The following is a 15,893-nucleotide window of genomic DNA, read 5'->3' as shown; positions in this document are numbered from 1 at the left end:
GACTGTCATAGGTTACACTCTAGATGTCTTAACTGCTGCTGTCTGACAATACGCGTGTGTGTGTGTGTGTGTGTGTGTGTGTGTGTGGTATAGAGTAACCTTGAGCCATGTTAAAATATATTACCTTTGATTTCGCTGAGTCACTGTTGGTTGAGTCTGGGGAAAAGAGATTACAAACATCAGTGGGTCAGAACCATTGAAGTTAACAAAAGGCCAAAACAGTCATGGTGGAGGACACAGAGGCGGTTGGTGTCACAGCCGGTGTTTTGTAAAGGGTAAAGCAGCCGCTGTGACATCACCGACGGGGTTGTGGCTTGAGCACAACATACTTGAAAGTTTCTTCCTGATTGCAAAGAAATTGAATAACAGGACAAATTCCTCCTCTGAATTTGAAGGAGCTCGCCTTCCTCTGTGCCCTCTTACCGTGACGGACCCCGGTACAAAGACACTGATTTACACATGTGCAGGAGAAACAATGATCGGGAAAGCAGGGTTTGGTGTTGGAGGCATTAGAAAACCACGGCACACACCGATGACATCACAGAAAACACACCGATGACATCAATCAGTCAAAGAAGCGTTGAGAGGTGTGAAGGCCGAAATCATTTTTTTTGATTCCAGAGTATAAAGAAACACTTCACAACACCAATACAGCGATGCAGGATAAAAGCTGTTTTTCTGTCTGCGACAGTCTTTGGAGAAAACACGGGACTCGGCCGGGGGTGGCGGCCATTTAAAGAATTGTTTCTCATGTAGCAACAAGAATAATATCAATCCAGTTTATCTTGTGTGGCGCTTCCAGATGGTGGACCAACTTTCACCCTTCATCTGTGCATCACCATTAAAGCTCTTTGGTTTTCACAAAACGCAGCCTAGCTCAGGTAATTCACGCGTGTGTTGTTGTTGTTACGCTTCCACTTGTAGCCTATCACAGAAGAGGACGGGCTGTCGCTCAGTGGGTAGAGCGGCTCGTCCTTTAACTACAAGGCCTTGAGGGAAACGTTCTGCTTCACAGCAGCCCACTGCGCTCAAATACACATACACAAATTATATATATATATATATGTGTATATATTTGTTGAATTTTTAATTTTTTTAAAATTACATGGTCAAAGTTTATTATTTGATTAGTGAATTAGTCAGCAAAAAAAAGAAGCAACTTTAATAACTGACCAATTGTCTAAGACTATGTGAGACATGGATGTACTTTCTTTTGCTATTTAGACACTAGATGAACGATCCATGGAAACCATCTGTTTCTGCTATATTGGTTATTGAAATCTGGGACCTATCATGAGAATAGGTCACCGTTTCTGGTAACAGCTACGGTATCAACGACAAAACAGTGGAAAGATTACTCAAATGTCTAACGAGGTGAACAAATCTGATGGTTCAGTAAATGTTGAAATATCATAGCTGATCTTCTCTTGCTACATTTCTGAAGGTTTGTTTTACTTAGAAAGGTCACTTCTAGAATATTTGCTCACACAAACAAATCAGATTATATCTCTGATATCATTGGGGCATTGAAACGGCAGGATTGAAACGGCGCCACCTAGAGTCCCTTTAGAGGTAAGTGGAACAGGAGGAGCCTGATGATTGGACGACACTGACTGAAACTGCACGTAGGATGAGTGGAGCAAAGGGCCATTAGTGAGGTGATTGTCTCTCAGCGACAGACCACAGTTTACACTCCAGTGTCAGATACAGCAGCTTTAACAGGCTGTTAATTCATTAGCCAGACTGGGGCCACACTGAAGTGACATGTTCTTACAGGGTCCTCCATCTGACACTGAGAGGGAGACTCTGAATCTAAGGAGGGTAATGGAGACCATGGAGACACAAACCATCACCCACACAAACACACATTATTTCACTTTCACAATATGATGCACACACACACACACACACACACACGCACGCACACACACACACACGCACGCACGCGTATTGCCAGGGGAGTTCCCATCCTACCGCAGTGGCTGCTCCACAGGCTCAGCTAAGAGAAGGAAATGCAGAAACGTACAGAGAAAGTGAAAGATGAGCAACGTGGGGAGGAAAAAAGAGGTCAGCAGAAAGGATAGGAAGTGTAGGCACGCTATCAAACACAGAAACACTCCGAGTACTAACGGATGTCAGACTTTCATTTCTTATGCCGCGTTCTAGTTCTGTTGGAAAAGGAGGGAATTCTGGCTTTGAGTTGGGACACACTTCTAAGGAGTGATCTCGATCAGGCGAAGAATCTGACGTCATGTCAACACTTGGGATAATTTTTTTTAACATGCTTTTTAAGAGCATCATCTTAAGTGGTTTAGTTTTATAGATTCTTAAAAACATATTCTTTGGAACAAGATTCATTGTTCTGACACACACATTGTAATAATGATACACTAGTGGGGAATTCCCTTCTTCCAGCATGAAATGGAAAGCATCATTCATTTTGTGCTACGATTACATCTACCCTAATGCTATTGGACGGCTTGGTCAGAGCTAGCAGGCGATTGGCTCTGAGCGGTAAGCGGCTCACCTGAGGCCTCCCCGAGCAGCGCGGTCCTACCAATGTTGGACAGCAGGTGGTCGATGTTGGGGGCGGGCTGCACGTCCTCCGTGTCCACCGGCGTCTGGACGGAAGGGACACAAGAAAAAAGGCTGTGATTTACTGCGACTTTGGATGCGTTAAAAAACGGGAAACAGGGGGATTCATACAGTGTGCAAGTCTGTATGAATGTATAAACTGACATTTTGAATGGGGATTTTTTTTTTTACAGATAAGGCTTTTAAAAAAGACGTCCAGAATAGTTTTTTTACGTTATCTGTGCTCCCAACCACAAAGACAAAACTACAAGGTCAAATCTAAAGTTGCAAATGCCATGGTGACTTATTGGTTTTATGAAATAGAACAAATGCTCATGAAACATTTTCCTGTTTTCTTCTTTTTTTCCCAGGGACTTTTTAGGACTTACGATAATCGTCCTAAAACAAGACTAAATATGTTATGTATTAAAACCAGTTAATTTGAAAAAGGTGAAGCAATCCCCCTCGGTGGTAGAAAAACGTGTTCAGATTCATAGTTATTTCACACCAACTTGAAAAGATTCTCAGATAATGAAGTCACATGCAACACATTACTTGCAAGTTCTCAGGGCAACCGCACATACTCAACTGGATCTTTAAATAGCTCTCTCTGTCGTGCATTGACGTTTCCAATGTGCAAGTCTAAAGAAACAATATGGGAAGCATACCTTTTCATCCTTGTCTTGCTCTTCAGCGAAAAAACCAGTTGCACTGCAAGAACGACATGGAGAAAGAAATATGAATAAGAGTATGAGTAATTTGCACGTGTGTGTGCGTGTGTGTGTGTGTGTGTGTGTGTGTGCGCGTGTGTGTGTGTGTTGCTGTGCTCTTACATGATGGATGAGCGTCTCTACTATCTTGTAGCGGTCAGGCATGTGCGTGACCATATCTTTCATGTTGTCTTCAGATGTCCGAACCAGAGTCGGCCCGAACACCAGAGCCAGGTTACGGGGCTCCATCTACGCGTCAAAAAACATTATTAGCAAAGGTGTCACAGTGATGCTAATGGTTATGTTTTCGTTTCATTTACAGACTGTTTTTTACGCACCTTATTTTTATCTGAGGTGTCGGCGACAGTCTTCAGGTGAACAACCAGGAACTTCAGAGTGTGGTAATAGTAATCTGGAAGGTCTCGGATCTGCGAATAAAAAACCAGAAGAATGACAATATTGATAAACCTGTTGAACCTGCCAAACTTCTTCACACACACACACACACACACGATTCTTAGTAGCAAAGAAATATGTACCAGTTTCTTCATGGTCTTCAGTCTGTCTGATGTACTATCCATCCGGTTGGCGTCGATGAAGTCGTTGTATTTGTCTGTCAAGATATACATTTTTGTCAGAATCATCTTTATCAGCCACGTATGGACAAGAACAAGTAGAATAACTATGTAGAAATATTAATATTAATGTACATACAAAAGTATATATTTATGAACATAAAAAACACAAAGATAGTATTGCAAATGGAGCAAATAGAGCTTTTGAATGCAGTCATTCGATATGAATGCACAGCAGTGGGAGTTGCGTGTGGACGGCTTGTTGTGACATGTTTGGACAAACCGTTGGTGAAGAGCGGCTCTGGAAGTTTCCTGAAGAAGGATTTGAGTAAACTGCTGACTACATTGAGGTCTTGCCACTTCTGTTGACAGAAAAAGAAACCGGGAGATGAGTCAGCGATCGTTGTATTTTACCTTCTGCATCAGTTCTGTTGAGTGAAGTTGAATGAAACCTGTCCGTCAGTGAACGGGTTTCATTAAATGTTGCATTCGTATTTCCTCACCTCCTCCGTGGGGATGATCTCGCATCCCTTGTTGAGCTGATCCTGAAGCGCCGACACCATGGCGTTGTTCCCGGGGACTCGGTAGATTCCCGTGTACTCCAGACCCATGTCCTCCACCAGACCGCAGCAGATCTCCACGATCAACGGGATGAACTGAGATGGACACGGACACAGAGTTTAGTCACAAATAAAACCTTCAGCGGTGGTAGTTTTACTGCATTCTGGTATGGCAGATGATACTGAGGCTCACCTTGTTATTCACACCCGGCTGACAATCCTCCAACCTCACGCCGAAAGCTTTAGGCCCGGCCTTCTTTGTCTTCTTCATGATGTTGATTCCCCACGGAGACTTCGGAGGACCGCTCTCATCTGAGGACAGATCGGACAAAAGCTTCACTGCTTGTCCCAGAGCTTCAGTGTTTGCTTCTTGGTTTATCCTGTATTTACATTTACAGGCTCTTATCCAAAAAGGGCTGTTCCATATTTGTACATCTGCAGATATATTATTCAAGGGATTGATTATACACCTCCATTTGAACTAAATGGAATATCTAACATGCAAATTATTATGTCAAATATCTGATATAAGACTGGTCCAAGAATCACAAATGGTACAAATAAAAAGCGATGATTGCAATGCGGAAAATGTTGAACATTTTTGGTGGGATGTATACAATTGAAAACTGGCACCAAGTCAGATATTTAGTCTAGCATTAGTATTAAGCTGCAATGTAGTAGTTATAACTGTTATTTTAGACTTTCATAGTCTATTACCCCTAATAAAAATAAAACATAATTACCCAGAACTGTGCCCCCATATTTACCTGAAACCCATCTTACAGGAGAAACGATGCTCTCTTCAGGTGATAATACATCTCATAACTTCTGACATTTAATCAAAAACTATACTACAGTTTTATTTCAGCACAATAACTAGCAGGTGTGTTTGATTAGTCGATCCCGGACACTGACCTTTGCCCTCGGATTTGGTGGAGCGTGGTGCCCCCGCACCGCTTTCCGTCTTGGCAAGCAGGAAGGGAGGCTTCATGCGGGACATCCTGGGGGAGGAGTCGGGCTTGCTGCCTGTTGGACTGCAGGGGGAGACAGAGAGACAGGTTTTTAATTCAAGCTGTCTGTCGTGGCAACAGATGAGTGCAGTGGTGAAGGCAGATCCATGATCTGTTATCAGGAGACTCACCTCTGCTTCCTGTAATCATTCAGTTTCTTATTGATGAGGGCCTGTCTGGATAAACCGAGCTCCTGCAACACATAAACACAACTGCGTTGTAACTACACACGAGAGGCACACTCGCAGAGGAGGTAAGTGTCTAACAGTGTAGGTGTGTCCTCTGACCTCGCTGTCCGTCTTGCTGTTCTCCCTGATGACCTTTATCCAGTCTAGCATGTCCTCCCGGTCCTCGGCCTGAAGCAGGTACTCACAGAAGTCCTGCGTGGTCAGCCGCAGGGCGTGCTTCCGCTTGGTCTCACTGTACGCGATGTCCACCAGGCAGCCCCGGATGCTGATTGGCTGCTCGTCCTCGGCCGCACCTCCGATCGTGGCCCCGCGGAGCACCGCTTCCCTCTTGTCCTTGTAGAGGAACAGCGAATGGGAGCGAAGCACCGAAAAGACTCGCTTCCACGGACGCATGCCGCTGCCCACCTTCTGTGAAGCAAAGATGAGACGTGAGTCTTTGCTGGCTTTCAATGCCTTTTCTGTCTGAAGCTGTTTTTTCTAATCACGCCCACCTTGCCCTTCTCTGTGAGGATTTGTTTGAAGTGCAGCCATGATTCTCGTCGCACATCGCTGTACGTAATGTTTCCCAGCTCTGAGGTGGAGTGGCGTTTAGATCGAACCTCTTCTGCTGTGCCGAGGTTGTCCAGGGACTGAAACACAACCGAGGAAATGTTCACGACGTTTGTTGATGTTATTTGTTGCTTTGAGACCTGAAAAAAGTCATTCAATCTGATTTTTTCAATTTGGTAATAAGTATAACAGAAGGTCACCCAAGTATTAAAAACCCCAAAACCTAATTAAAAACCTCTGCCTCTTCTGCCAAAAAAATAATATGATTGATCTCCCCATTTGTCATGCTGATGCTTTTGCTGAGGTGTTCAGTCCACTTTATGTAAATGTTTAAGGCCAAATCATCATGATGTCGGTGCTGGTCAAGGTCTAGTTGTCACCCGTGTTTTATATATATATATACTGTATATATATAATATTCATCACATAATGTTACAACTGATACATCAGGAGCTGAGACAGCATCTATTTGGCCTCTTTGTGTCACTGCCAAATGCTGCTTTCAAAAAATGAAAATGATTCAGCTTTATTAAAGCTGACACTGACCGAATACGACTATCTCCAGGAGCTACATTGTTTGAAACCTTGATTGCAAAAGCAAATATATATTACACTTTCTGAGGTGCAGAAACAGACCAAAACGATGAACTCAAGTGACTGGAAGAGGCAGATTTCTGACAAATAAAAGGTTTGATTAATAAGCGAAACAACCTACCCTGACTTAATGCAATATATTCACTTGGTGGGTAAGGCCACTTGCTCATAGTGGTTAATGTTAGCTGATGCTAGCAAAGCTAAGTCAACTGTACCAGTACATCTGACATTACATAGTCAATTTAGTGACTTTATGCCTCTGCAGTAATTGTGTTCAGGTCACAAGAAAACTTTTCCATGGTTTTGTGAAAAAAGTAAAAGCAAAAGTAGTTGCGACTTTCAATATTCAAGATAAAAGGAAATGAAGGGAAATGCCGTTTGCCATCATCTTGTACTGTGGTCGAAAGTGGCACAGCTCTCTTAAACGTCACTCAAAACCTCAGGAAGCATTTACGTGGATCAGGTGTTTGAGGTGCTTTCACAATTGTGATTTGAAATAGCCATAGATTATTAAAATACCAGTTAACTGTCTGTATGTAGTTGTACGTTTGTTAAATGTGTCTGTAAAGCTGCAGGGCATCCACTTTTCTTTATAGTTTGTTTTCTCGGTTTGATAATCTGACAAAATCACAGTGAATGTAAAAGCAGTGAGAAAGAAGGACATTTGTAAAAACAAGGTTTAGGCGATGAAAGGTTCGAGGAGTGACTCACCCCGTCTGTGAAGAAACTCTTCACTCTCTTTGGTAGCCTCCTGTGAAGTACAACAACACAACTGAGAGAATGTACTTCAAATGGGTGCCGTTTAAGTCTCATCTGTCTCAGACTGACGGTACTCACGAGAAGACTCGGCCTTCCTCTCTGAACGTGTTGAGTCCTTCGTCACACGACTTGGAGCGCTCGGTGGTGATGGCTAGAAGATAGGAGGAACGGCGACCGGATTTAATACTGCCTGCTCGGTGAGAAGATGAATGAGCAGAGAGAGAAGGAGAAACAAAGAGACAGGGAGAAAGACAGAATGTTGATGCGATGCCAATCACCCGAGTGGGCGGTGTTGGATTAGGAGAGGGGATAGTGAGGGAGGGGAGGAAGCAGGAGGTGGTGGTGGAGGAGGAGGTTTGTGGGTTTGGGTGGCGTAGTTGGGATGAACGATGGGGAGGCGATCTGGAACAGTGGGTTGTATTAAATCAACTCTGATCACTTTTCTCACCACTGGCATGCAGGTGTGGCCCCTGTAAACACAGACTGACATGCATCTGTTTAAAGAAACGTATCATGCAAGTTTGTCCAATTCTAATAAACTGGGGCCCAAAAAGAGTCAAACACGTTTGTATGAATTTTTTTGGGGGGGGGATTTGTCAAAGATGCAATTCTACAAATTCTGCATGCAAAAAATGTTCATCATGTGTCTGTTATTTAGCCTCAAAAGTCTTGTTTTCACACTTCTTATTCTTTTCATTTCCACCTGTTTCCAATACAAAAATCATACTCAGAATTAAGACGGCAGTATTGGCACAACTGCTGAACTAGAATGCTGAAACATTACACTCAATTCTGGAGAATTATTTAACAATTTGATTTGAATTAGAAACTGATTGAAATTAGATTTGATTGAATTCAAGAAAAAAAAAAATAATACTTTTAAGACTCCACAGGCAAATATAATTGAGAAGATGGAAACCAAGCAGTGAGGAAAAGAACAAATCTGCTAGACCCTCTTGAAATGTATAACTTAGTACAACAACCAACCAGGAGGGTTTTAAACACCATGCGTGATCAATCCCTCTCTGAAAAGGAACTAAACATCCCAAATAAGATTCAGCTGCATGCAGTGGCGAGGAAGGGAGTGAGGAGGGGGAGGAGGGGGCACTCACTGCAGTCCTGTGAGAAGAGCCTAGTGAGGGGGAAGGTGAAGGTGGGGGAGGCGGGGCCGGTGGCCACGGCGGGCGCCGAGTTCATGCCGCTGGATACCACGGAGGACGCCGGCACATGGCGAGCGTGCAAATCAGCACCTGGGCTGGTCGGCTCATCTGTGGGAGGGTTGAGGGGAGGGGGGGGGGGGGGTAGGTTAGGTGTTAGAGAAAAAGGCCAGAATGAAAGAAGTAGGATATTAAAAAAAGTTGTTAGATCAGGAGAAGATGTGTAAGAGGAGAGGTTCGTAAGGGAGAGGAACGGCGACGAGCCACGGGGTCTTCGTCAGGTATACGAAACAAGAACATTCATTTTTACAGTTAAAATTTCAGCCGTCACGATCTGTAATTCTTTCATCTGCAAAATCGACGCACACAACAGTCATACTCGAACACCAGCCCCATTTCTGGATTCCAGTACACAAAAGGCAAACCACAAACACAAGAATCTACGCTTATTTAGAAACACACTCGAGAAACTAAAGGGTTGAAAGCCTCTGTAACTGTAACCACAATAAGCGAGCGGTTTGTAGAGAAGCGGCACCTGAGTCGCCAGCAAAGGAAGAGCTATTCAGTTGCTAACGGGGGCGGTTCTGTAATTTACTGGCTCCAGGTTTCAGTTCTTTGTACAAAACTGCAGTGTGATCCGATTCATGTGAGGACAGATACGAGAGAAAAGCCACATTTGAACAAAATATGAATAGTGTGAACAACTGTAGATATTTAAAGCTAGTTTTATAAAGTTGTGTTTGAGATGACAAAAGGCATAAAGCAGAATATATAGGTCACCCAGGCTACAAGTCTTCAACAGTTTCAAAGGGATATGAAACCGCAACACACACACACACACACACACACACACACACACACACACACACTTCTTGACTGACATATAAGATTAGAGTTAGACTTTTCATAGTGTCAGGATTGAGGCTCCAGTGGCTCCAGTGTGTTCTCTGAGTAAACTACAGAGGGCAGCACAGCCTCTGCAGACTGGAGGGACTCAGTCGGAGATCCTGCACAGTCCACAAAGCCTTTTTGTAAATTCTTGCTATGCTCTCATCTCACTCCTCTTCGGATTTTATTTTTATTTTACCTCTGTGTCCCCAGCAACTTCCTGTACTCATCCCTCAACCCTCGGCTTCTTCTCTTTTCTTTCCGTTTCTCTTTCCCTTCTTCCATCTACCACGGTTGCCGGTCTTTTTTTTCCACTTCTGTCCATACTACTACAGTCCGACATCAGGCGGAAAAACATTTCCAATCTGGGATGAGGAATCTGCCTGTTTACAGCGCTGCCCAGAAATAGCCGGGCTGTGGGTTTAACAAAGGCCGTCATTAACATGCAGCCAGAGAGTGAGCTCAGAGCCACAAGACAGAGACGGACCAGCAGAGGGGAGCAACATGCTGCAGCTCACTCTGCATACAAGTCCTTACTGTGAATATGCACCACATATCTCAGTCTGGGGATTCTTACTTATTCAGATACATTTAACAAAAGCACTACATCCTGCGTGAAACATTCCTTAAAAACTCCTTACTCAGCACAGAGCTAGTCTTTACTTAGTAAAGCAGGAGTTAGGGTACCTGCATCAACATCATACCTTTTCCTAAACCTATTTTTTTTTTTGACAAAATAAACTCAAATGTTGAATAATGTACAGCTGGAAAAGAACTTTGTCAAAATGAAACAGTCTACTATTGGCAAATGATGGTTTAAAACTAGCATTCGGACTGAAGAAAAGATTCTATTATATTCTGCTGATTATTTCCTCCATTTATTGATTCACCGTTAGGTCAATAGAATGTCAGAAAATAGTGAAAATGCAAATCACAATGAAAGCCCAACGTAACCACTTTAAAATGCATGTTTGTTTCAACCAACAGTCCAAAGCCGTCAGATATTACGTTTATTGTCATGGAAGACAAAAATAGCTGCAAATCCAGCCGGGATCAACTAATATTTACAATTGTTGCTTTATAAATTACATTAACGAGTAATCGATTATCAAAGTAGTTGTCGAATTAATGGTTAATTGTTTCAGCTTCATAAACAAGACTATAAACCTAAAATAGAATAGAGAGAAGAAATCCAGAAATCTTGTAAATGAGACCGAGAGAGGGGACGAGAGGCCTTGTGGAAGCAGCACAGAAGGTCTTGGTCCTGGTCTGGAGTGTCCAGGGTCCCCCCCCCCCCCACACAGACACACAAACCCCTTCATCCTCCAGAGCAGCACAATAGCAGCATTAAGGGCGGGAGCTGAGAGTACGGGCCCCTTCTGTTCCCCGCAAGGATCGCCACAAAAAACCTCTCGGTAATTTACAGCTTAGATTCATGTTGAAAGACTGCAAGTGGGTACAGAGTGAAATACTTCATCTGTGAACATGCCCCTTCTTGTTTTATTCACATTCTATGAGCTACAGAAATAAATTTAAAAAATACCGCATTTTCTATATCTCTGTACTAGACGTCGTGAAAACCCATTTCCCGTCAGACACAGCCTGCCTCTGTGGTCTGTACCAGACGAGAGCGACAATGAACGCCTATTAAATCCCATGTTCCCAAATAGGCCCGGATCAAATCAGCATCTTTGTCAGAGAGATAAAGAGATGAACGAAGACAGAGAACAGAAAAGTTATGTTCTCGTCTATGGGGAGAATCTAGCCTAGATTCAGTTTATGGCCATTAGACGTGTCCCAGCCTGCAGCTCTGACTGCCAGGTTTCATCTAATTCAGGTGAAGGTAGGAGGCAAGAATGTGCTCTGACAGACGGACTGAGGGAAAGCAGAGAGACCCCTCCTGATTTGCAGATTCCTCTGGATTTTCTCTCCTTTAAATGACCTTTTTTCTTTCTGGTTGAGCGTGGCTGGGCTCAAATATCAACGCTCGTTTCATGTTGGGTCAAAGGGTCCAAGGCAGCTGATTTGAATCTTTTGAGCATGAGGGTAAGCAGCGGTGGTTTTTCCTCAGGCTGTGACACGATGATGGAGGCACAGCTCACCTGATCGACGAACATCATTTGCGTACGCTTTGACTTAATGGCTGCTGTACCTGTCAAGTGATACAAGGCAACATAAAGCCTGCAAAGCCCCTTCTATTTAAGTCTTTTCAGAACAGGGAACAAGCTGGGACATGACCACAATCACCTTCCACTGATACTGACATGTATACATAACTGTACAGCGCATATTCATGCAAGCAATTTCATATAGGCAAAGAACTACAGACTGTATCCTGCGTGCACTGAAGCTATTACACATTGTCACTATTGGTTTATGGCATTTTGGGTACTATACTATGTGTTTAATGTAACACAACATTTTATTTCTGTCATTTCTTTCTGCGTGGTCTATAAAAAGCAGATTAAGTCTTTCAGGTAAGGAATAAAAAACAAGTTTTCTTTCCGTAGATAAAATACACAGGCAAAATTACACAATGTTGAACGGGAGCCAAACGATAATAAAGACGCACATAAAAAAGATTATAGGCAGCCCATTGTTTACATTTATAAATCCACATTGTCATTAGTTGAAGATGACCTATGCTGCACTTCGGCGCGGTGGTGCTTTAAGCCACATGCTAATGCTAGCATGGCATAAAGCTCCCAGTGAGAATGCTAATATGCTGATGTTTATGATGTTTACTGTGTCCTTACTGTGTTTATGATGTTTACTGTGTTGGCATTGGAACATTTACTATAAAAAACAAATATGCTAACTGAATAAAATACTAGAAATGTTAAAAAAATGACATTAAGGCATTATAAGAGATCACAAGCACTACCTGCCCAAACAAACACACACACACACACACACACACACACACACACACACACACACACACACACACACACAATCAGGATGTCCAGACTCCACCTCATTTCCTCAGCATGGTGACCTTAGCAGCAGGATATGGGAATTTCCATCACATATGATTCAATCAAACTACTAATACTGTCTGTAAGAGTGCGGGTAAGTGCAAGTATTACCCAATGCAAACATTCACAGACAAGCACGCACACAATCTCCCTGAGAGAATGGGAACCTAGAGCCTGGAGCCTCAATAGACAGACAAGAAGGAAATTAATTAATTATGTCTGAATCAAAGCTTCTGCATTTCATCTGAGTAAAGCTTTCACTAATATCCAATAAACACTCAGTGTGGATTACAATTTAGAATGGAAGCGATGAATTGTCAAGGTCAGTCGGAAGTTTTCGTGAGGGGATTACGGTGAAAGAGAAGCGACGCGAGATGACGCTCATACGTCCCCTTGCTTACCTATGAAGGGGATCGAGGCCAGGGAGTCATCCTCTATGGGGAGGGAGGCGAGGTTGCCGTTTGGTTTGCGTGGTGCTACATCTCCCCTGGAACCAGAGGCCGGAGCTGTGTCCTGGGGATCAGGAGAAAACAAAGAGGGTTCTAGCCCGTCCATGGGCAGCGCGTAGTGAGGGTGGCGCATGCCGTGGGCGTTCCTTCGCCCGGTGGGAGGTTTCTGCCTCAGCACCACTTCCTGGGTTTGTGCCACCACCTCCGCCTGCCCCTCCACTGCCACTCGTTCCCTCTCGTGGTTTGTTGGCCTGTACGCTTTGTCCTGGGATTCGGGTGTGGCGGTGGCAGGGGGGGACGCGGCAGAGGCCGCGAGGGGTGCCGTTGTGCCCTCTGGGGGGCTGGTTTTAGGCGTTGGGTTCCAGTTCATGTGAGGGCCGGAGTACGAAGGGTCCCTGAAAGAGTGCGCTTGCTGCAGGATGCGGCCTGTCTTGCGGTAAAAAGAGGGGCTGTAGCTACGGTAGCCCACCGGCTGGTCGTCCATACTCTGCCCAGCGGGGAGCCGCCTGCTCTGGAGGGCCGACTGCTGGGACTGAGGCTGGGAGTGGGCCTGGGTGTGTTTCGAATGCGACTGTGTGTGTCGGGTCATCGGAGGAGCTTGTGCTGCACCGTAATGGCTCCCCTGCCTCAGCTGGGCGTCAGTCCTGGGGGGCGGCTGGGGAGCTTGCTGAGGCCATGAGGGCCTCTCAAAATGAGGGGAGACCAGTCCAGCTGCTGGTCGGTCCAGCATCTCTAACGAGCGGCCGTGGCGATCGTACTGGGCTAGCAGGTTTTCAGAGCGTGTTCGGGTGTAGTTAGTAGCAGTTGGGCCCCTACCTGGGCCCCCCTCCCAGTCTCCATAAGACCAGTAGGGTTCTCCCTGGGGTCCCGGTCCTGACTGCTGTAGTAACATCAGAGTGTCCTGGGAGGCGCTGTGCGGCCACCCACCCGACCGCTGCTGCTGCCTCCTTGAATCACTGAGCCGGTCCTGAGAGTAGCTGCGGTGGCGGGTCTGCATGCTGCGTCCTGGGCGCTCAGGTACCTGGTTGTAGTACCAGTCGGTGAGGGCCTGCTGGCAGCGCTCAGTGCGACCATGGCTGAGCTGGGGCAGGGGGGGACTTGTCCAGGCTGAGTTGGACTTGCGTGGCTGAGCCTGAGAGGAGTTGGCAGTGTGGTGGTTCGAGTAGTGGACTTGCAGAGGGCTGGATAAAGGTCCTCCTGATGAGGAAGAGGAAGAGAAGGAGCGCCCCCTGGTCTGGCCCTGAGGTTGCTGGCTGGTCATACCGTACTGGATCTCCTCTGTGCGGTGGGCCGGGCTGCTATGACCCACACCGCCCGGCTCTCCTGCCCGTCCTTCCTGCCAGCTGGCGGGGCTGCCCACAGCGGAGCGGTTGTCCAGGGGTGAAGAGGGGCTGGAAGAGCCTGGCCAGCGACTCCAGTTATCCAGCTGGTTCTGGCCCATGGAGCTAGATGCCGGGGCTCCAGCAGGGGTCGTAGCCTTGGTGTGTGGGTAACAGAGGGGAGGCGGTGGTGGGAGGTACTCGGCTCCCCCTGTGTAGGGTTCGTTGCCTGTCAGGTAGGCATCCTGGGAGTATGCCTGGGAGAGGGAAGGAAGATGGAGAAGTGAGATAAGACGAGACTGAATGAAGGAAAGGTGAGTGTGTGTGTGTGTGTGACAGTGATGACTTTACATAATTTGCTCTCGCTTACAAGTTCGACAACAACACTGACCAAAACCATAACACTCTAAGACAACCTCATGCCACTACGTTACACGACAAGCCTCCGAGTGGAACGACCTCTCACCTCAACCCCTTTGTCACAGTTTCTCCCGAGGGCCTCTGCTCTGAACACAAACACATGCTCCATCGCAGACTGCATGAACTGCCTTGACCAAAAGTCACAACACTCACTGGAACAGCAGCCAGCAGCAGATGTCCCCAACAATGTCATGTATACAGGATAGATACAGCATGTGTCCACTGTGTGGCACTTTAGGACTGCCCATTGCAAATAACAAGTGCATAATCAACTGACTACTTTATCAATTAGCCACAGTGTTGCATTCAAAGCATAATTTACAACTTCATAACACCAGAGGGACAAAAACATACTCGCTACAATCCCTTTTCCACCCTCACGATTAAGTCAAACTAAATCAAACGGGCACGTTTTTAATGAATACCTTCACCAGTCAACAGAATCCAGAATCTGTCCTCAGGTTGCGTGTTAAGCTTGTAGTCACCACAAACAGTCCCAGAGGAGGAGGAACGAGATAGAAGACCGATTACCTCAAACACTCCTGCTGTTCTTCTCTCAGACACGTTCAATCTTTTTCCTGGTTCTCTATGACTTTTTTGTCGTGGCGTTTTTATTAAAATTTGAAATCCATTTTCTCCTCTGTCGGATCGTTCCAAACTCCCTCTCTCCACCCTCTCACGCTCTGCCTTACTCCACCCTGTGGGAGTGTGGAAGGAGGCGCAGCACTGCTGATGTCATGCTAGGAATGCAGCAGATACAGGCGAAGCAGCGAGGGGAGGAGTGTAAGGACAGAGGAGTGGGTTTATAATGTCGAGATATGGGAGTTATACGTAAACGGAGAACCAAGTGTTGGCCTCTTTGGGCTTAATGTGGTGGACGGATCGCTTAAATCTGTTGATATCTGGTTTTGTGTGTTGACATGTTGCTCCGGGTTAATGGGAGGGGCGAGGGTTGATGCATGTCTGATCATGTGAGCGACCTGTGGAGCGACAAAAATGTGCCGTACAGTACATGGGTGTGTGAACGAGCACGGAGCTGCTTTTCACAATTTCTTTTTTAATCTGAGCTCTGACAGTCGGGATACCAGCGGCTTTGAATGAATCTGTGACGCAATCTCAACACAGAGCTCTGCAGCCATATACAACAACATCGGCACATTCTT

General features: G+C 45.4%; 1 protein-coding gene across 1 annotated transcript in view; it reads right to left on the bottom strand.

The window, feature by feature from the left end:
* Positions 1-15,893, bottom strand: part of arhgap23a (Rho GTPase activating protein 23a) — a 33,405-nt gene that overhangs the window by 3,935 nt on the left and 13,577 nt on the right. The window contains 18 exon segments of the mRNA XM_034538842.1: positions 125-156; positions 2,528-2,621; positions 3,243-3,267; positions 3,269-3,285; positions 3,408-3,533; positions 3,623-3,712; positions 3,824-3,897; positions 4,143-4,221; positions 4,363-4,515; positions 4,613-4,731; positions 5,335-5,453; positions 5,561-5,622; positions 5,717-6,025; positions 6,109-6,246; positions 7,472-7,511; positions 7,598-7,709; positions 8,632-8,787; positions 12,944-14,567. Of these exon segments, the coding sequence (XP_034394733.1) occupies positions 125-156; positions 2,528-2,621; positions 3,243-3,267; positions 3,269-3,285; positions 3,408-3,533; positions 3,623-3,712; positions 3,824-3,897; positions 4,143-4,221; positions 4,363-4,515; positions 4,613-4,731; positions 5,335-5,453; positions 5,561-5,622; positions 5,717-6,025; positions 6,109-6,246; positions 7,472-7,511; positions 7,598-7,709; positions 8,632-8,787; positions 12,944-14,567 (3,369 nt within the window).

Source organism: Cyclopterus lumpus, chromosome 8 (genome assembly GCF_009769545.1).
Source record: "Cyclopterus lumpus isolate fCycLum1 chromosome 8, fCycLum1.pri, whole genome shotgun sequence".
In the NCBI taxonomy this organism is placed as follows: Eukaryota; Metazoa; Chordata; class Actinopteri; order Perciformes; family Cyclopteridae; genus Cyclopterus; species Cyclopterus lumpus.
Note: the sequence above shows the minus strand (reverse complement) of the source record. Positions and strands in the feature narration are given on the sequence as shown.